This window comes from Gobio gobio (genome assembly GCF_949357685.1).
Source record: "Gobio gobio genome assembly, chromosome: 24".
Classification (NCBI taxonomy): domain Eukaryota; kingdom Metazoa; phylum Chordata; class Actinopteri; order Cypriniformes; family Gobionidae; genus Gobio; species Gobio gobio.
The window spans coordinates 1,901,429-1,924,150 of NC_137120.1; the positions used below are offsets into that span (position 1 = coordinate 1,901,429).

General features: G+C 49.2%; 1 protein-coding gene across 2 annotated transcripts in view; it reads right to left on the reverse strand.

Moving 5' to 3' along the window:
* Nucleotides 1-22,722, reverse strand: part of LOC307121072 (GTPase IMAP family member 8-like) — a 53,032-nt gene that overhangs the window by 2,658 nt on the left and 27,652 nt on the right. For both annotated transcript variants that reach the window (XM_079808484.1, XM_079808483.1), the window contains 3 exons: nt 20,524-21,249; nt 10,982-11,017; nt 57-689 (listed from right to left, as the gene is read on the reverse strand). In XM_079808484.1, coding sequence (XP_079664610.1) covers nt 57-689; nt 10,982-11,017; nt 20,524-21,249 — 1,395 coding nt within the window. The remainder of the gene's footprint in view (nt 1-56; nt 690-10,981; nt 11,018-20,523; nt 21,250-22,722) is intronic.

The following is a 22,722-nucleotide window of genomic DNA, read 5'->3' on the forward strand; positions in this document are numbered from 1 at the left end:
ACAAATCTGTGTAGACTTGTGCAATCATGAAAAGTGTCTGATTTTCTGATCATTACCTTTTGACTGAAACCACGTCTCTAATGAATGGATTCTCTTCTTCATTTCTTCAAATTTCTGCAGTTTTTCCATCTGTGCATCCCACAATGTCTCTGTGGAGAAACAAACACCACTATTGTCCTCAACCATCTGCTTCAGTTCCTCTATCAACATGGACACTTGTGTGTTTGGGCCAATGAGACGATGCCGTCCTCCAAACCCCTCAACGACAGACTGTGGTTCTTCATTTAGTTCTGCTGTCTGATGCTCTGGATTCTGGTATTTGAGGATCATGATGTGTTTGTTGATTCTTGAGCTGAATATCTTCTGGATCTTCTCCATTTCCGCTCTGTCTTCATTATTAAGTGGACCATCAGGAATAACCATGATGAAAACATGAACTCCAGGATCACAGAGAGACACACAGCGGAGAGTCTGACGCATCACTTCCTCCTCTGAGAGCTGAGAGTTGATCAGAGCTGGAAGCTCCACCAGAGAGATCAGACGTCCATGAAGCTGCACGTCTCTCCTCACACACTCTGAGCTGAGCTCTGGTCCTCTCTCGCTCTGGTTCAGGATCAGGTTTGATATGAAGGATTTTAATCTTCTGTCACTCCCACACAGAGCCAGATTCAGCTTCACACCCTCTGGAACTGTCAAAGTAATCATTTATTGCTACATTCACATCATGCCATAATTACTGTGATCACAACTGTACTGTAGTTCACTAGTTTCTCACTAGTAAAAACCTTTCATGCTGAACACATACTCATGACTTTACTTTCTTAGGGAGCTGAAACATGCCCACCTCCCTCAAAACCTGCTGACCAACTTCTATCGGTCGGCCATAGAGAGCCTCATGACCTACTGCTGCACAGTGTGGTTCAAAAGCTGCACAGAAGAGAACCGGAAGGACCTGCGGCGGGTAGTGAGAAGGCCAACTGTATTTTAAAAGACCCCATTCACCCTGAACATCACCTGTTCTCCCCCTACCCTCTTGAAGAAGATACTAATAATTAAAAAAAGAAGTGCACTATTATTTCACTGCAATACCTCACTGTTTGTTTGTTACGACCTGCGTTTCTTGTATTGCTCTGTGTTCTCTCGTTTTCTCTCCCTGTTCTTTCTCGTTCTGATAGGTTGTCCAGTGATGGTGTGGATGAACGTCATTGGTCGTCTAGTTGAGGTGTGGACTATATAAGGACGCTGCTGGCATTTGACAAGGAGCTCATTTTTGGTTCGGTTGCGAATGGGTTGAGAGCTCCTGCAGAGGCGTAGCAAGCTTTTCAAAAGTGTGGGGGATGGATGTGGTTTGTTTGTTAACAATAAAAACGATGAATACAATGACAGAAGGGTAAAAAAGGTATAACATACAAGATATATAATATATATATATATTATACATACCTCGTTTTTTTTAACCACGGTGTTTGGTTGGGTTCTGATGGCTAGTCACATCAGTTTTTTGCAATTCTATTCTTAGGCGACGGGAACAGAAAGAGGTTAAGGATAAAAAAAAATGCTAGTTTTTTATTTTACTTAAAAGACTTGAAAAACCTTATTTAACCTTAAAACTTTACTTAAAAAACCTTGTACACATTCCTAGTGTATAGTATAATATAAAATAAATGTATATAAATATTTACACTGGCAGCTCAAAGCTGTACAGCAGCATTTAAGTATGAAATTTAATGAATAAATGTAAAAATAAAACACTACATAGACTTCACTATAAAATATACATTGATTCTTATTAAAGCTACTGTATTAATGTTTTTCAGTCAAGAGCAGAGAGTGCTTTTCTATGTCTTTTGTAGTTTTATTAACATTAAAGTCCCCATAAATAATATGGAAGTCAATGGCTACCATCAGCTGTCTGTGTTCAACAGAAGAAATTAATACAGGTTTGGAACAACAATAGAGTGAGTAAATAATGACATCATTTTAGAGGTGAACTGTCCCTTTAAGGACAGCGTGTTCACTATAGGCTGCACTGCTGTCAATTTAAGACGTGCATCTAATATACAGACATACGCAAATTTACTCTCACTTTACACATAACCGACTGTGTTTATGTTAACATTGTGTGTATTTGACAGTATTAGCACAGTAAGACTACTTAGTCAAGTAATCAAGTGTTTGACAGGCGTTTAGTGCGCGTGCTCTGCGCGTTAAAATGGTGCATAAGCACGCAAATAACCGGCAAGGCTTTAAAACGCATGCAAATAATGAACTTTCGTGATTGTGAAAAACTATAGTGTTCTGTGAGTAGGCTATAACTCTCTGACACCAGCATTGCAAGCGTGTCTAGCACTGTGTATAGTGATTGGATATTTGCTCATATCAGCGCGTAGACTCACAGGCACACTGCAAAAACAAAACAACAAAAACAACGCAATTCACAAGCACTTATTGAACTGTGAATGCCTTACCGAACGGTTTAATATTATAATGAGAATTGTGGCATCCCTAAAGCGTTTGTGCAAAACTGCGGGAAAAAGTGTGGGTGTTGAACCCTCTCACCAGGAAAAGTGTGGGTGTTAAAACACCCACATCCCCCACGGGTGCGACGCCCCTGAGCTCCTGGATCCCTCCTCCAGCCGATGATCAAATTTAAATTGTTCTGGTAACATCTGGGCATGTTATAATATCACAGCGCGTAGGGGTGTCCTGCTATTTATTTTGAAACTTGTTCGTGTTCTGTTTTTGTTAGGTAGTTAGGTCAGTTAAATGTATTTTATTTTTGCTATTTGACTAGGTTATTTAATGTATTTCCCTTTTTCTTTTTATACTCATTTTGTTTGTTATTTTGGCATTTGGACACCCTGAAGAGATGCTCGTTATTCCCTTTGTGATTCCTTAATAAATGTTCTCTTTTTTTCTGCTTAGTTTTGGTGTGTATGTTTGATTATTGACCCGAGAGATTCGTTGTTGGTATTTCAATACCCATTTCTTTATTATTTGGAGTGTTCTCTAGTGCCCTAGACTCGGAGCGTAATAATATTCATGGTGCATATATCTGTATTTATTTTATATATATACACACTCACCTAAAGGATTATTAGGAACACCTGTTCAATTTCTCATTAATGCAATTATCTAATCAACCAATCACATGGCAGTTGCTTCAATGCATTTAGGGGTGTGGTCCTGGTCAAGACAATCTCCTGAACTCCACACTGAATGTCGGAATGGGAAAGAAAGGGGATTTAAGCAATTTTGAGCGTGGCATGGTTGTTTTTTGTTATGGTTGAGTATTTCACAATCTGCTCAGTTACTGGGATTTTCACGCACAACCATTTCTAGGGTTTACAAACAATGGTGTGAAAAGGGAAAAGCATCCAGTATGCGGCAGTCCTGTGGGAGAAAATGCCTTGTTGATGCTAGAGGTCAGAGGAGAATGGGCCGACTGATTCAAGCTGATAGAAGAGCAACTTTGACTGAAATAACCACTCGTTACAACCGAGGTCTGCAGCAAAGCATTTGTGAAGCCACAACAGATGGGCTACAACAGCAGAAGACCCCACCGGGTACCACTCATCTCCACTACAAATAGGAAAAAGAGGCTACAATTTGCACAAGCTCACCAAAATTGGACAGTTGAAGACTGGAAAAATGTTGCCTGATCTGATGAGTCTCGATTTCTGTTGAGACATTCAGATGGTAGAGTCAGAATTTGGCGTAAACAGAATGAGAACATGGATCCATCATGCCTTGTTACCACTGTGCAGGCTGGTGGTGGTGGTGTAATGGTGTGGGGGATGTTTTCTTGCCACACTTTAGGCCCCTTAGTGCCAATTGGGAATCGTTTAAATGCCACGGCCTACCTGAGCATTGTTTCTGACCATGTCCATCCCTTTATGACCACCATGTACCCATCCTCTGATGGCTACTTCCAGCAGGATAATGCACCGTCACAAAGCTCCAATCAGTTCAAATTGGTTTCTTGAACATGACAATGAGTTCACTGGACTAAAATGGCCCCCACAGTCACCAGATCTCAACCCAATAGAGCATCTTTGGGATGTGGTGGAACGGGAGCTTCGTGCCCTGGATGTGCATCCCACAAATCTCCATTCAACTGCAAGATGCTATCCTATCAATATGGGCCAACATTTCTAAAGAATGCTTTCAGCACCTTGTTGAATCAATGCCACATAGAATTAAGGCAGTTCTGAAGGCGAAAGGGGGTCAAACACATTATTAGTGTGTGTGTTCCTAATAATCCTTTAGGTGAGTGTACATGTTGCTGCTGATTGGGCTGACATTTTTGACACAAGTCAAGTCTCAAATCTTTTTAGAAATATTGTTCATATGCAAAAAATATGCTTAATCCCATATGGAATGGTAATGCTTGAAAGTTCTGTTTTCTCCGATTTGAGGTACAGTGGAGAACGTCTCGGTTACGGATGTAACCCTCGTTCCCTGAGGAGGGAACGGAGACGTAACGTTAGTGACTAACGAATGGGGGTTTCGCTTAGAAGCCTATCAACTTCGAGTTTTGAGAAAACGCCCAATGGCGTGCCAATGCCATGGGCATGCGGAATTTGCATACGTAACTCCGCCTCACTGCGTGAGTATATAAGGAAGTACGAGGCAATATCGCATTATGTTACCTGCTTGAGGAGCCAAGACTGAACTCCTGCGTTCCAGGTAGCACAGCTGATGTGGCAAGGGGACGTTACGTCTCCGTTCCCTCCTCAGGGAACGAGGGTTACATCCGTAACCGAGACGTTCCCTTTCGTTCAGTCACTACGACGTAACGTTAGTGACTAACGAATGGGGGTCCCAATATAATCCCGCCACTCAGCTGTCTTCCAGCGCCCTGCGTAAGTGTGAGTACCCTGTCGTAAGACTAGTACGGACGAAGGACTCCCACTTAACACAGGAATACCAAGGTACACTGGGAAGCATATCCCAGTGAGGGAATGCCAAAAATGCCTACCCGTGGGGAGGACTTAAGAGACACATATGACCCGCTGAGGGTTGCATATGGAAGATCTCTAGGGTACCAGCCGAAGGTGGATTTTTAACCCTAGGGGTGGCGGGGACACGCCAAGGGAAGAAACCCGCTCACTGCGGAGACTTACGGTGAAATACACATGTGGGGGTCGCCGGAGGGAACCATGCACATGGGGCACCTGGCCGGACATGAGGGTCTGGGCTCGAAAGGGCAGACTGAACTGATGTCGGCGTCGACAGTGCTGGAGGAGCTCAGGGCTCTCGGGGAGCTCACCTGAGGAAATATCGCACGTATCCAGTCCGTGGAGTGGAGTGGCGAGCAAGCGAAGACACCTGAGCCTGGCCCATCACCGGCCCCTCGGGGGGGCGAGTACATAGTCGGACACTGGCTCCACTCGGAGATTGTAGAATCTGGCGAATGTGTTGGGTGTCGCCCAGCCTGCAGCTCTGCAGATGTCTGCTAGCGAGGCGCCATGCGCTAGAGCCCAAGAGGAGGCCACACTCCGGTGAAGTGTGCCTTCACACCAAGGGGACATGGTCGGCCTTGCTGCTGGTAAGCCAAAGCAATGGTGTCTACTATCCAGTGAGACAGCCTTTGCTTTGAGAGAGCACTTCCCTTCCGCTCTCCACCATAACAGACAAGAGCTGGTCTGAGGTCCTGAACACTGCGTCATGTCTACGTAGGCGCGGAGGGCGCGTACTGGACAGAGCAATGCCAAGGCTGGGTCTGCCTCCTCCAAAGGCAGCGCTTGCAGGTTCACCACCTGGTCCTTAAACGGAGTGGTGGGAACCTTGGGCACATATCCAAGACGGGGTCTCAGGATCACGTGAGAGTTAGCCGGCCCGAATTCCAGGCACGCTTCGTCAACCGAAAATGCCTGCAGGTCCCCGACCCTCTTGACTGAGGCCAATGCGGTCAGCAGAGCCGTCTTCATAGACAGAAACTTAATATCAACCGACCGCAAAGGCTCAAAGGGAGGTCTCTGCAGAGCAGTTAACACTACTGCGAGGTCCCAAGAGGGTACGAGAGGAGAGCGAGGAGGATTCAGTCTCCTGGCTCCCCTCAGAAACCTAATGACCAGGTCGTGCTGACTTACCTTCTTGTTCTCCAAGAGATCGTGGTGGGCAGATATTGCGGCCACATATACTTTGAGGGTGGAGGGAGACAGCCTTCGCTCCAGCCCCTCTTGGAGAAACTCAAGCACGGACCCGATCGGGCATTTCCAGGGGTCTTCTTGGCGGGAAGAGCACCAGGTGACGAAGAGGTTCCACTTCAACGCATAGGCATGCCGAGTGGACTCTGCCCTAGCGGAAGTGATGGTGGCGACCACCGTAGGTGGTAGGCCACTCAAACCTGCCGCGTCCCGTCTAGGAGCCACACGTGGAGGCTCCAGAGGTCGGGACGCGGGTGCCAAAGGGTGCCCCGTCTCTGAGTAAGGAGGTCCGGTCTCAGAGGAATAGGCCAGGGAGGGGCTGTCGCAAGGAGTATGAGTTCGGGGAACCAGGTCCGGCCGTGCCAGTACGGGGCGACCAAAAGGACCTGCTCCTTGCCCTCCCTGATCTTGCACAGGAGCTGTGCGAGTAGGCTCACTGGGGGGAACGCATATTGCATAGGCCCCGCGGCCAGCTGTGCGCCAGTGCATCCGTGCCGAGCGTGCCCTCGGTCAGGGAATAATACAGGCTGCAGTGGGAAGAGTCGTGGGAGGCAAACAGATCTACCTGTGCGTCGCCAAACTGTTCCCAAATCAGCTGAACCGTCCGGGGATGGAGTCTCCATTCTCCCGGGAGAGGCTGAAACCGCGATAGCTCGTCGGCTGCGTGGTTCAGGACTCCCGGAATATGGACAGCACGAAGGGACCTCAGGCGCTTCTGACTCCATAGGATGAGATGGCGGGCGAGTTGAGACATACGGCGGGAGCGTAGACCGCCCTGGTGGTTGATGTACGCTACTACGGCCGTGTTGTCTGTCCGGACAAGCACATGTTGACCCTTCAGCAGCGCTCGGAAGCGGTGCAGGGCGAACCGTACTGCCAGCAACTCGAGGCAATTGACATGCAGGAGGCGCTGGGGTCCTGTCCAGGAGCCTGCGGCTGCTTGTCCATTGCACATGGCACCCCAGCCCGTGGCAGAGGCATCCGTCGATACGACAACATGCCTGGAAACTCGTTCTAAGGGCACACCGGCCCGTAGAAAACTGAGGTTCGACCACGGGGTGAGCGTCTGTAAGCAGGCCCGAGTCACTTGGACCCGGAGCGTGCCAGACTGCCATGCCCATCTCGGGACTCGATCGCGAAGCCAGTGCTGAAGCGGTCTCATATGAAGCAATCCGAGCGGCGTTACCGCGGCTGCAGATGCCATATGCCCCAGGAGCCTCTGAAATAGTTTCAGTGGAACCGCACTCTTGCTCTCGATTTGTCGGAGGCAAGTCAGCAGAGACTGCGCGCGCTCGCTCGAAAGCTGCGCGTACATGGCGACCGAGTCGATCTCCATACCGAGAAAAGAGATCCTCTGCACGGGGCAAAGTTTGCTCTTCTCCCAGTTGACCCGAAGGCCCAGACGGGCTAAGTGGTGGAGAACCAGATCTCTGTGTCCGCAAACCTGCTCTCGAGAGTGGCCTAGTATGAGCCAGTCGTCGAGGTAGTTCAGGATGCGGACCCCGTGCTGCCAAAGGGGCGCAAGGGCTGCCTCGGCGATCTTCGTGAAGACGCGAGGGGACAGAGATAACCCGAATGGGAGAACCGCATACTGGTATGCCCGCCCCTCGAAAGCAAACCGTAGGAACGGTCTGTGTCGAGGAAGGATGGAGACATGGAAGTAGGCGTCCTTCAGGTCGATCGCTGCAAACCGATCGTACGGACGAACGCATTCAAAAAGGCGTTTCGCAGTCAACATCCTGAACGGAAGCCGGTGAAGGGATCGGTTCAAGATGCGAAGGTCCAGGATTGGTCGTAACCCACCGGTTTTCTTGGGTACAATGAATTAGGGGCTGTAGAACCCCGACCTCATTTCGGCTGGAGGGACAGGCTCGATCGCACCCTTCGCCAGTAGAGTGGCAATCTCCGCACGCATGAGGGGGGCATGGGCCCCGGTCACGGTATAGCGGACTCCCCTGTAACGGGGAGGAGCCTGCGCGAATTGAATCGCGTAGCCGAGCCTGACGGTCCGGGCAACTCAGCGGGACAGCCCCGGAAGCTGAAGCCAGGCTTCCAGAGACTGCACCAACGGGGTCATACGGACGACAGACGTACCCTGGGTGGGGCAGCGAGGCAGCGTTACCGGCGCGGACAAGGGAGGCTGTTGGGCGTCCCGGGGTCGGAGCACGGTTAACGGCTGCGCCCTGACAGAGGAGACCAGGGAAGGACTCGCGTTCCACTGGGGTCTGCTCTGCCAGGGGGCTGGCGACAGAGAGGGATGCGAGTGGCGAGACCCGAGGGTGGCGCGCACTGTCATCACCGGTCTCTGGGTGCTCAGAGACAGGAACATGAGTTCTTCCCAAGCGCTGCTAGCCCGGGGGCCAGCAGCGGAAGGATTTTCCCCCGGCCCTCCACCGGGGGAAGGAGAGGCCCTGCTACCATCCCCTGGGAAGAACTGGAACCCATCTCTGAGTTGTCCACCTCCATCCTGGCGTTTAACCAGTCTGGGGAGCGGACTGGGCGACATCCTCAACCACCTCCACGGCGCGGCCCAGGTGAAGGCAGCTGCTGGGGCCGGGCGGGAAGAGGGAGGGCGCCCTCGGCGGCGAGCGGACTGAGGCGACTGGGCCGGCGGCTGGTGCAGCAGCTGGCCGCCGGGGCAGTACGTGTTACAGCCTCAGTCTGCTCTGGGGCGGCTGAGAACTGTTGGGCGCAGTTCTCAGCCGCGCCGCCGAAGAGGCCAGCCTGGGATATGGGTGAGTTGAGGAGGCGGGCCCGCTCAACGTCCTCCACATCACCAGGTAAGGCCCGGTGTTCTCCCGGACCACAGCTGTGGACATCGCCCGACCCAGGGAGCGTGTGGCCACCTTCACCGCCCGGGGGCGGGGTCAGTTGCGGCACGCAGCTCAATGAAGAGCCCCGGGTCGGCTCCACCCTTGTGCATGTGCAAAGGGGCGGCGGCCTGCCCGTAGCTCTGCGGGACCACGCCACCGAAGTAGACGAGCCCACAGGCTTTGGGGGGATGCTTAGGACAGCCACGCCACGTCAAAGCCCTCTGTGGACACCGTAGTGCGCAACAGAGAGTTCAACAGTGGGGGGGAGGGGGCCCCAGTGTACCCTAGGCCGCGGCCCCATCAAGGGCAGAGAAGGCGGAGGAGGCCACCAAACGGTCACGGGAAGCACGGGGACTTCCGGGACCGCGTGATCTCCTCATGCACCCCGGGAGCGAAAGGCATTGGGGGCGGGGCCCAACAGCTGTCGGGTGCCGCCCCCAAAAACAAATCGCGCAACCACGAGCACCCGCGACTGGGCGGAGTTCCACACCAGCGCGAGACTCGCGGCTGCCCGAGATAACATGGCTGTCAACTTTAGGTCAGATCAGGCAGCGCTAACACACCCGGAGGCGGAGCACAACCTAATCGTCATCCCCAAAGGACTCCAGCCCACCTTGGGATGCGGCGATCGACATCTCACTGCTATCCGGAGCGTGAACTGAACGAACGGGGCGTCAGAGACGGGCCGTAGATTCAATCCAACACTCACGGAAGCGATGTATAAGAGGGGGGCGTGGCCCGAGGAATGAACGTCTGGGTTCTTAATACCACAGCACCGCCCTCAGGTCACCCTGGCCACCAGCCAAAGTACCATCTCACTCGGGGACGGTAGATTGGGGTGTGGCAGAGGGGACTCTCTCTCCTCACGGAGATCATTGAGTCTCGACCGCGACATCGCGATGGTCATGCCCCCGCAATGGAAACGTGACACATCCGCAAACACTGCCCGAACGTGCTGAAGCCCAAACACGCTCGAGCAGTGAATGCGTCCATAGACAGCAGCGGAAAATCGATCGCACCCGGAAGTGCACGGGCGAGCCGTCTTGAAAAAGACGTGCCACGCGCAAGCTCTTTTTGTGAGAGGAAAGCCTCGCAGTCGATGCCGAAGCGCCCAGGGAAACACACACCAGCTGTCAAACGGACCACTGCGCAGATCAGCAGGCAGGAAGTATGCGATCACTGGAACGCGCCGTCACACCAACACCGACTGGAAAGCTGCTCGTCTCGAAGAAGCTGACAGAGTCTCAGAAGGCTGTAGGAGTGAAGAGGTAGGTACTCTTGGCTCCGAAAGCAGAACATAATGCGATATTGCCTCGTACTTCCTTATATACTCACGCAGTGAGGCGGAGTTACGTATGCAAATTCCGCATGCCCATGGCATTGGCACGCCATTGGGCGTTTTCTCAAAACTCGAAGTTGATAGGCTTCTAAGCGAAACCCCCATTCGTTAGTCACTAACGTTACGTCGTAGTGACTGAACGAAAGGGAACTTTGGTTATACCAGCTGTAATCCTCTAGATAGAAAGGTCATCTTGGACTTAAATTGAAGCTTATAAACTTATAAAGTTTTTCATGTACAGTACATTGGAGGCAGTGATATGTATAATAAAATGCTTGAAAATTATCACTTTTGATGAGCACAAGAACTCTACATCCTTAACTCAATGTCACAACCTGAAATCAGTTAACACACATCTCTCCATGTACAACACTAAGTAATAAAATTGTTCGCACATTGATCAGAAACTGAGGATAAATAGGGCCACATGTGTGAATACACTGGGATTCACTCCCATACAGTAATAGACTAAAGTTTGACCCAGAGAAAACAAATATCAGATGGTATTTAAAAACTAACTCGCCATCAACTACTTCCATTTTTTTCTACAAATCCACAATGAAACTGTCAACCATTTTATAACCTCAAAATTTCCTTCATAATAACTACAATGGCCCTGAATGTTGGTTCATGTCCCACAAACAACACCACCAGAAACTTACGGCTAAATGAATTACCTGGATGATCTTCATCTGGCTCCTTTTTACCTCTGACTGTAAGAAAAGCAAAAGCAGATGTTAATTGATTAAGTGTAGACCTGCTGCAGATTTAGCTCTGTAGTACCTGTGTAAATCCTGGGTATGTATACATTTTTGATTCAAGACTTTTCTAAAACATCAGAACTCTATAGCATGTCTGCAAAATGTTACTCATCCAAAACATTGAATTCGTGCTTTCAAAACCTAGTTATTGGGTCAAAATATTTTTTTTCATCATGGAAATATTTGTTATATACAAATTTCATGTTTGTTCCATGTTTTTGTTGACACTGACTGCTTTCTATACTATACAAGAATGTCAGTTTGTCAGCTTTTGTGTCTCAGACTTAGCTATTTATGGAGTATATGTGCATGTCTGACAGATTTTGGTAATTGCACAGGTGATTTTGCATGTGATGGTTCACACTGCTCAGAAGATGTGAATAGTTTGACAATAGGCTTGTTCGACTTCACCCAGCGATGCTAAGATCGATCAGCGGCTGACTTGAAGCAGTGCATGCCGGTTAGAAATTTTGTCCGACTTGAGGCAGCGCCGATGCCACGTGACAGTGACGTATGTCAACAAAGTGCCGCGAGAGCGCTTCGAGAGCAGCCGGCTAATACAGACGGTGCAGTTTCTCCAGAGCGGCTGCAGGGACTCTGATGACGACACAGCTGTTCCACGATTGGACAGATTCACCGCATGACAGCGAACACGTGTGCTCCACTAATGCACACAAATCTGTTTTTTATAACAGTAAATCCTCCTTTCATGTAGTCGCAATGTTATATTGTCATGTTTATCAAAATAAAACTGAACCCAAATGAACCCACTTCATTGATAGTGTAGGCTTATATGTTGAACTCTATTCTTGTACAAACACACGCTGTATTAAGCAGTGCATAAAGTATTACATGACAATAATGTCTCTGAAACATCTGTATTGACAAATATTGCATTTATTTCACGTCAGCTGTGATAAAGTATGCGAACACAGCGTGAGCGTCATAGCGGGAAGCAGAACGTGTCCGACTTCACGTCTCCGTTCGCAGCTCCTCCCCACCTGCACACTACCTGCTACTTTTGCCGATCAGTTGCATCCAGCCGCAGCCAATGTCCAACACACCTAATTTAACTGAGAATCAACAAGCCATGGGCCACACATGTGCCAAAACGTGCAATTAGCTTAGATAATTCAAATCTGATGTGAACAAAAAACAAATTGATCTGGGGCCTCATTCATAAAATGTTGCATAGAAACCGTCCTACATCTGATCTTACTATCATTTCTCAAATGTGCATTTGTGTGTTTCAGAGAGCGAACGTATGCACAAAAAAATGTGTAAGCCTCTCTTCCATATGTGAAATCTATAAATCACAAATGATCTTGAAATTGTGTGCAGCTGATAGTTTCAGATCTCCGCCTTGTAACGGCTAATTAATGTCATTAACATAAAACAGCACCAATTGTCCAAATCCTTTACGAGCACCAAGAATTACTTAGAATTCCACATACCTGCAGTTCTCCAAAAGTGTGTAGGTCTGCTCAGGCCCTAATGTGTCTCTAAGCACTTTTCCACGTCAAAGATCGTTGGTGTGGATTTTAGCGTATGATAAAATCTGTGTGTATGCATGTTTTATAAATGAGGCCCCTGAACTTATTGTCTTTGAGAGAAAAAAAAATCTTAATCAGGAACTGAGCCAAAGTGATTGAAAAGAACGTCTCGGTTACATATGTAAGCCTCGTTCACTGAGGAGGGAACGGAGACGTAACGTCAGTGACTGACGAATGAGGTTTCGCTTAGAAGCCTTTCAACTTCGAGATCTAGAAAACGTCCAATGGCAGTGCCAATGCCATGGGCATGCGGAATTTGCATAGCGGACTCCGCCCCACCGCGTGGGTGTATAAGAAAGTACGCTGGAAATGTTGCATTATGTTACCTGCTGAGGAGCCAAGACTGAACTCTCGGCCGTTCCAGCGGTACAGCGGATGTGGCAGAGGGACATTACGTCTCCGTTCCCTCCTCAGGGAACGAGGGTTACATACATAACTGAGACGTTCCCTTTCGTTCAGTCACTCCGAGTAACGTCAGTGACTGACGAATGGGGTTCCAATATAATCACGCCACTCGGCTGTCTTCCAGTGCCCTGCGTAAGTGCAAGTACCCTGTCGTAAGACTAGTACAGACGAAGGACTCCCACTTAACACAGGAATATCAAGGTACACTGGGAAGCATATTCCAGGTGGAAGTATGCGCCAAAATGCCTACCCGTAGGAAGGACTTAGAGAGTACACATATGACCCGCTAAGGGCTGCATATGGAAAACTCTGGGGAACCAGCCGAAGGTGGATTTTTAACACCAGGGTGGCAAGGGCTAGCCAAGGGAAAGACACCTGCTCAAGGAGGCTTACGGTGGAAATACACGTGTGGGGGTCGCCCAGAGGGGAACCATTCACACGGAGGCACCTGGCCTGACACGAGGGTCTCCGAGTGGAGTGTGCCCTGACCCCAAGGGGGCATGGACGACCCTGCTGCTAGTATGCCAAAACAATGGTGTCCACTATCCAGTGAGACAGCCTTTGCTTTGAGAGAGCCTTTCCCTTCAGCTTCCCACCATAACAGACAAAGAGCTGGTCTGAGGTCCTGAAACACTGCGTTCTGTCTACGTAAGCACGGAGGGCGCGTACTAGACAGAGCAGTGCCAAGGCTGGGTCTGCCCCCTCCAAGGGCAGCGCTTGCAGGTTCACCACCCTGTCTGTGAACGGAGTGGTGGGAACTCCAGGCATGCTTCGTCAACCGAAAATGCCTGCAGGTCCCCTACCCTGTTGACGGAGGTCAAAGCGGTCAGGACCGCTGTCTTCATTGACAGGAACTTAAGATCGACTGACCACAAAGGCTCAAAGGGAGGCCTCTGCAGAGCATCTAAGACTACTGCGAGGTCCCAAGAGGGTACGAGGGGAGAACGAGGAGGATTCAGTCTCCCCGCTCCCCTCAGGAACCTGATGACCAGGTCGTGCTGACTTACCTTTTGGTTCTCCAAGAGGTTGTGGTGGGCAGATATTGCGGCCACATATACTTTAAGGGTGGAAGGAAACAGCCTTCGCTCCCTTCTTGGAGAAACGAGTGTAGTGGACAGCACATTCCAGGGCCCAGTTTATGGCTGGGCCACTCTCTGTCCATAACAGTGGACAAAGGTTTGCTACATTTTGATTGGATCTTGGTAGACTGAGACAAACAAACTGTCCAACGCCATCAGATAAGATGCTATGACAACATCCAGACACCTCTTAGAGGCCAAAAAGACCAGCTCTTGTACCAAGCCCAGGAAGGACAAGACATCTCATTGGCCCAAATGCAGTACCTGCCCTTCACCCACATCCCTAATGTTCTGGTCTATGACTGCCATAAAAATTCCACAGGACCTCAGCAGTAGTGGGTGAAAGAAAGACCACAATGATTCATCCAAATCCAGTCATAACTATGTTTGGAAACCTTAAGACTGATGTAAACTACACACATCCATTTCATACTTATTCAGAGAAATAAGTATTCTCAGTGACAGCTATTTGTAATGCAACATCTTACACAGAATCAGCTGTTAATGAACAAATTAATGAACAGTTCAATCTTTTCCCATCATATTTGGTTTCTATTTGTTTAGAATATTGCCAAGGGTATTCTGATGGTGGTTTGGAAAGTGATAAATGCATTGGTAAACTTTAAAGACTTCTAACTGTGTACAGTATGCAAATGAGGTCCACAGGAGAAAGGAGGGTGAGTCTCACTGTGGACCCCCTCTGATGCCAGCAGCCAATCGCAACACTGGAATGGAGAAGCGCCAAATTGCAATCTCCTCCTATTCGGAAAAGGATAAAGGTACCCTTTCAATAGACACACCTTGTTCTGAATTTCTCCTTGAGAGAGATTGTGACAGAGCAACAGGTTCTGAGTCTCACCAGCAAGGATGAGACTGTAACAGAGCAACCAAGTTCTGAGTCTCTGGTTCATCCAGAGAGACAACAAAAGATCCAAGGATCTGAGTCTACAGCCTGTGAGGCAGCAACAGATATGACCACGTTCTGAGCCTCCAGCCTGTGAGGAAAGAGACATTAACAACCACTACGTTCAGAGTTTTAGTCCAGCAAGACTACAGCACGTCCCGAGTCTCCATGCCAGAGAGACCAAAGCGGATTGACCAAGTCCTGAGTGTCTGACCCACAGAGTCAGAAGACACACGGAGACATTTGCAACAAGGTTAAGCTCAGGAGAGCAAACCTTCACTTCGAGGTTCCTTCGTCTGCGTGTTCCAGATTAAGGACCTTCTGCACCTACTTCAGGGCCTCATCTGCGTGTTCCAGATTTTAGGACCCTTTGGTGCTCCAGGAGATCAGCATCCCACAGATCTTCGTGTTCAAGACTGTTGAAACGGATTCCAGCTCCTTTCCCACTGCATTGTCACCCAGCACAACCAGTGGATGAAGTCACCTCAATCGGACTGCTCACTCAACCAAGTGGAACGTAAATATCACTTAACCAAACCTCTTTCCTGAAACCATTGTTGTATATTATCAGTATATGATGTTCTAATTTACATTAGAGTTAATTTAACTGATGCTAGTTAATAACAAATAATCTTTCGTTTATTTGTTTGAAGCATAATAAGGTTCTTCACCTTAGTTTCAGAGAAACAACGGTTTATCTTTCCATAAGATAACGCAACTCTTCCATAACCACACTCAACTTAATCACGTTTTTTATGTATCTTGTGCACTTTATTCCTTTATCATTCATTGTATTCACTTAGTAGTTGTGTTAGTTATTCTTGTTTATCTTTTGTTAATAAAATCTATTTTATTACAATTGTGTCTTACTTGTGCTGATAATACAGAAAAGGCTCTACAAGTTAGAAATCTCACCAATCTTTCAGATAAATCAGCTGACCAACTCTCCCCACTTAACATTCAATCTAAAATGATTGAACAGCCTCCTGTGTGGAGTGTTCTCATAGGGCCAAGGTAAAAGACCTTGACTAGTGTCCCAAACTAAGAGAGGGGGAAGGTGGTCATCTGATGTACTCATAACCACACCTTAAGTGACGTGTGATCCAGAAATCACAACGTCATCGGTGATGTGAGTACCAATCACTACCTTACTTAACGTCCTTGGATGGACGAAGGTAAAATCACTACAAAATTGGCGTCCCTTGTTTGGGCCCAAAAGTGAAATTATTACACGAGAGCACGGACCAGATCGGGCATTTCCACGTGTCTTCTTGGCGAGAAGAACACCAGGTGACGAAAAGGTTCCACTTCAACGCATAGGCGTGTCTGGTAGACTCTGCCCTAGCGGAAGTGATGGTAGCCACCACCGGAGGTGCCATAGGGTGCCCCGTCTCTGGAGGAGGTCCTTCCTCAGAGGAATAGGCCAGGGAGGGGCTGTCGCAAGAAGTAAAAGTTTGGGGAACCAGGCCGTGCCAATACGGGGCGACCAGAAGGACCTGCTCCTTGTCCTCCCTGATCTTGCACAATAGCTGTGCGAGAAGGCTCACTGGGGGAAACACATACTTGCGTAGGCCCTGCGGCCAGCTGTGCGCCAGTGCATCCATACAGAGCGTGCCCTTGGTCAGGGAATAAAACAGGCAGCAGTGGGAAGAGTTGTGGGAGGCAAACAGATCTACCTGTGCGTCGCCGAACTGTTCCCAAATCAGCTGGACCATCCGGGGATGGAGTCTCCATTCTCCAGGAAGTGGCTGAAACCATGAGAGCTCGTCGGCTGCACGGTTCAGTTCTCTTGGGATATGGACAGCACGAAGGGACCTCAGATGCTTCTGACTCCATAGAACGAGATGGCGGGCGAGTTGAGACATACGGCGGGAGCGTAGACCGCCCTGGTGGTTGATGTACGCTACTGTGGCCGCGTTGTCTGTCCTGACTAGTACATGTTGACCCTTCAGCAATGCCCGAAAGCATACTGCCAGCAACTCGAGGCAATTGACATGCAGGAGGCACTGGGGTCCTGTCCAGGAGCCCGCGGCAGCACATCCATTGCACATGGCACCCCAGCCTGTGGCAGAGGCATCTGTTGATACAACAATATGCCTGGAAACTCGTTCTAAGGGCACACCTGCCCGTAGAGAACTGAGGTTCGACCACGGGGTGAGGGTCTGCAGGCAGGCCTGAGTCACTTGGACCTGGAGCGTGCCCGACCGCCATGCCCATCTCTGGACTCGATCGCGAAGCCAGTGCTGAAGCGGTCTCATATGAAGCAATCTGAGCGGCATTACCGTGGCTGCAGATGCCATATGCCCCAGGAGCCTCTGAAATAGTTTCAGTGGAACCGCACTCTTGCTCTCGATTTGACAGAGGCAAGTCAGCAGTGACTGCGTGCCCTCGCTCGAAAGCTGCGCGTACATGGCGACCGAGTCGATGTCCATACCAAGAAAAGAGATCCTCTGCGCGGGGCAGAGTTTGCTCTTCTCCCAGTTGACCCGAAGGCCTAGACGGGCTAAGTGTTGGAGCACTAAATCTCTGTGTTCGCACACCTGCGCTCGAGAGTGACCCAGGATGAGCCAGTTGTCGAGGTATTTCAGGATGTGAACCCTGTGCTGCCTGAGTGGCGCATAAGCTGCCTTGACAAGAGATAGAGATAGCCCGAATGGGAGGACCGCATACTGATATGCCCGCCCCTCGAAAGCAAACCGCAGGAACGGTCTGTGTCGAGGTAGGATGGAGACATGGAAGTAGGCGTCCTTCAGGTCGATCGCTGCAAACCAATCGGCTGGACGAACGCATTCGAAAAGACGTTTCACTGTCAACATCCTGATCGGAAGCCTGTGAAGGGATCGGTTCAGGACGCGCAGGTCCAGGATTGGCCGTAACCCACCGGTTTTCTTGGGTACAATGAAGTAGGGGCTGTAGAAGCCGGACTTCATTTCGGCAATGAGGGACAGGCTCGATCGCACCCTTCGCCAGTAGGGTGGCAACCTCCGCATGCATGACAGGGGCGTTGGTCCTCACCATGGTGTGACGGACTCCCCGGAAGCGGGGAGGAGCCTGCGCGAACTGAATAGCATAGCCGAGCCTGATGGTCCTCGCGACCCAGTGGGACAGTCCCAGAAGCGAGTGGGGCAGCGAGGCAGCGTTACCGGCCCAGACATGGGAGGCGTAGCGTCCCGGTGTGGGGGCACGGTTAACAGCTGCGTCCCGACAGAGGAGACAAGGGAAGGACGCATGTTCCACTGGGGTCTGCTCTGAGAGGAGGCTGGCAACAGAGAGGGATGCGAGTGGCGGGGCCCGGGGGCGGCGCACACTGTCATCACCGGTCTCTGTGTGCTCAGGGATGGGGGTGTCAGTTCTTTCTTTAACCACAATAGGGTGCTGCTGACCCGGGGGCCAGCAGCGGAACAAAGGATTCTCCCCCGGCCCTCCACCGGGGGAAGGAGTGGCCCTGCTGCCATCTCCTGGAAAGAACTGCCCATCCCTGAGCTGTCCACGTCAGGAGCGCCACTTAGCCTGGCGTTTCTTCACGGGCTGCGGGGCTGGAGCGGACTTGGACACCTTCCTGCGGTTTCCTCTGCCTGGCCCGGGTGGAGGCTGCTGCTGGGGTGGCGCAGAGGGAGAGGGAACCACGGGAGGGCGCCCTCGGTGGCGAGCAGACTGAGACGACTGTGCCGGCGGCTGGGTAAAGGCAGCAGCTGGCCGCCGGGGCAGTATATGTTTTGTGGCCTCAGTCTGCTTCTGGGCGGCTGAGAACTGTTGGGAGAAGCTCTCAACCGCTCCGCCGCATAGCCCATCCTGGGATATGGGAGCGTCGAGGAACCGGATCCGCTCGCCGTCACGCATATCGGCCAGGTTGAGCCATAGGTGTCTCTCCTGGACCACAGCTGTGGACATCACCTGGCCCAGGGAGCGTGTGGTCACCTCCGTTGCCCGGAGAGCGCGGTCAGTGGCAGCACGCAACTCATCTCTGAGTCCTGGGTCAGCTCCGCCCTTGTGCATGTCACACAGCAACTTGGCTGAAGAGTTGCCATGGCATGCAAAGAAGCGGCAGCCTGTCCCGCAGCTCTGTAGGATTTTGCCACCAGGGTTGATGTGAACCTACAGGCCGTGGAGGGGTGCTTTGGGTCACCGCGCCAGGTCAAAGCACTCTGAGGACACAGTTGCATCGCAACAGAGCGTTTGACTGGGGGGACCTCAGTGTACCCTTTGGCCGCCGCCCCATCGAGGGCGGAGAAGGCAGAGGAGGCCGCCGAACGGTCACGGGAAGACAACGGGGTCTTCCAGGACCGCGCAAGCTCCTCATGCACTTCCGGGAAGAAAGGAATTGGAGGGGTGGCCGGACAGGTGTCCAGACGCGTCGCCCCCAAAAACCACTCCAACCCGAGACTCGCGGCTACCCGGGAGAGCATGGCAGCCCACCTTGTGATGCGGCGATCGACATTTCTTCGTCTTCCGCAGCACCAAACGAGACAGTCGGGACAGCAGGAGCCTGCCCCGATGTACTCGCCTGAGTGCACGGCGGGTGCGGTGTATGAGAGGGGGGTGTGGGCCGAGGCATGAGCGTCAGTGCTTTATTCCACACCATCACCCTCAGGTCACCCTGGCCACCAGCCAAAGTGCCACCTCTCGTGGAGTCCGCAGATTGGGGTGTGGCAGAGGGGACTCTCGCTCCGGCATCCGCACAGAGTTCACCATAACACAGAGATGGCCATGTTCCCGCAGTGGGAACATGAGTCATCCACAAGCGCTGCCTGAGCGTGCTGAAAGCCCAAACACGTCAGACAGTGATTGTGCCCATTGGAAGGCGAAAGAGATCGACCGCACCCAGAAGCACACGGGCGAGCCATCCTGAAAAGGACCTGCCACGTGTGAGCTCTTTTGTGAGAGGAAACCTTGCAGTCGATGCTGAAGCGCCCAGGGAAATGCACACCAGCTGGATACAGATCACTGCACAGATCAGCAGGCAGGAAGTATGCGATCGCTGGAACGCACCATCACACCAACACCGACCGGAAGGCTGCTCGTCTCGAAGAAGCTGACAGAGTCTCAGAAGGCTTTGGGGAGTGAAGAGGTAGGTACTCTTGGCTCCGAAGCAGAAACATAATGCGACATTGCCAGCGTACTTCCTAATATACCCACGCGGTGGGGCGGAGTCCGCTATGCAAATTCCGCATGCCCATGGCATTAGCACTGCCATTGGGCGTTTTCTAGATCTCGAAGTTGATAGGCTTCTAAGCGAAACCCCATTCGTCAGTCACTGACGTTACTCGGAGTGACTGAACGAAAGGGAACTGTAAGATCAGCTTTAAAGGAAACACTAAAATGTTCCCCTCTTTAGATAGAAGACTTTGTACTTCTATAGGTGGGATCTGAATAAACTAATCCCATGTTATAAGAGGCAGATTTCCCCTAATTGCAAACCTTTTCTCTTGTAACTAAAGCTAGTGATGGTTATCTGTTGATTTAATCACAAATAACTGAATATTTTTGCCAATAAAATGTTTTGCATATAAAACTTACTCATTTTCAGTACCCCTGTTGTCAAACGCTGGAAACGGCTTTTTTCTCTTTGACTCTCATTGTATTTGCTGTCTCGTTTGTGATCAGATTTCAGCTCTGTGATGAATGAAGCTACAGATCCGCTGTTCTCTCCATCCACTGATGATCCTTCTGCTTCTATGTGTATTTCACATTTGAGATATTCTTCATTTACACTGATAATCTCCTCTACTCTTCTGAAGATCACAGAGCAGGATCCCTTTTTGTTTTCATCAAACTGAACGTGTCCTCCTCCACACTCTTTAGTTAGTTGATGAATAAAATCATTCTCTGTCACAGATCTGTGTTTAGTACCCAGTGTGTCTCCATCAGTAGTCAGCAGTATAGTGTGTTTAATGGCCTTCTCACTGAAGAGGTTCAGCACAGTTTTCACTCTGCTCATGTCCTCATCACTGAAGTCCTTATACTGCAGTACTAGTAAGATCACATGAGGTCCTGGAGCAGACACACACACACACTCTCTCACTCTCTGTTTGATCTGATGGGGTGAGAGATGTGGCTGGAGCAGATGAGGAGTGTTGATGACTGTGATGTGTCTCTCCTTCACCTCTCCACTGATTTTCTGAATGGGCTGCTGTGAATGAGATGGAGCTTCACTCTCAAACACTGCCCTTCCCAGTATAGTGTTTCCCACTCGACTGATTTCTGATACATTCATCCCCAGCAGAACAATCCTCAGATCACTCACTGAAAAAGAGCACACACACACACACACACACACACACACACACACACACACACACACACACACACACACGCACACGCACACATTGGGTTTTCATTATTTATGGGGACTTTCCATAGAAATAATTATTTTTTTATACTGCACAAACTGTATATTCTCTCCCCATCACACAAAACTTTCTGCATTTTTACATGAAAAAAAAACACAATTGTTTATTAATCTATTTCTATCATGGGGACCGCGGGCTGGTCCTTACAATGTAATATAAAGCACACACACACACACACACATACACATGTAAAATCCACACTTAAGAATCTCATATTAAAAAGAGTAATGTATCAAAAGTGATATTACTATCAGGGTAAAAATTTAATTCTGTTCAATGTATTGCATTGTATTCTGAAAAGTATCTGAGAATCAATAAAATTGTTAATCACACAAATAACAGAATTAAAAATACTGGCCCTTTTAAAATATGTCAGTAGACTGACTTAAGAACATCTATAAAAGATGCACATTTGTATTGAAAGGTTGGATTCTGAAATCCACAGGCGCTTCAATATACCTATATATATATATATATATATATATATATATATATATATATATATATATATATATATATATATATATATATATATATATATATATATATATATATATATATATATATATATATATAAATTAAATTCATAATCAAAGCCTTAATCAATATTTATCCTCCTCTATTATTATAATGATATTTAATGATTCTTTCCAGCTATGATTTTGCTTAAAGGTACACTAGAATGAAAAATGTAATTAATCTTGGCATAGTTGAATAACAAGAGTTCAGTACATGGACATCACATACTGTGAGTCTCCCCACATTTGCATATGCCAGCACATGTAAGGCCAAGCAGACTTACAGCCGAATCATCGGGAGTTCTGCAGGTATTAGAGAAAAGTAAAGAAACAAGCGTCAACCGAGGATAGGAAAATGGCGGAAATAAATGTCATGTTCCAGGCTGTGCAGGGGACGTGAGGACTTTTCATACCCTTCCCACAGAACAAAACTGTCAACAGGCATGGTTGATGTTTATCTATAACCGCAACAAATTTAATTCAAAGTTGATCATTTGCTCTGCCCATTTCACCACGAATAGTTTTTCTAACCTGGGAGAATATCAAGCAGGCTTCGCTCAGCGTCTGATACTGGAGAAGGGGCAATACAAACTATATTCCCGCAAGCAGTAAGTAGTGATTTTGTCCACTTATTGACTGTCTAAACAATTTCTGATTAAATGGAAAGTTTCTTAGTGAGACAACATTAAAGATAATATCCCGTGTGTTGTCTAGAGCCAACGCAAGATGCTAGTACAGTAACAATAGCTACTCCAACTAGCATACATAACAGTATGACAAATGAAAAATGACAAAGGTTATTATTATTAATATTGTTGTCATATAAATCTACAAAAATACAACCGCAG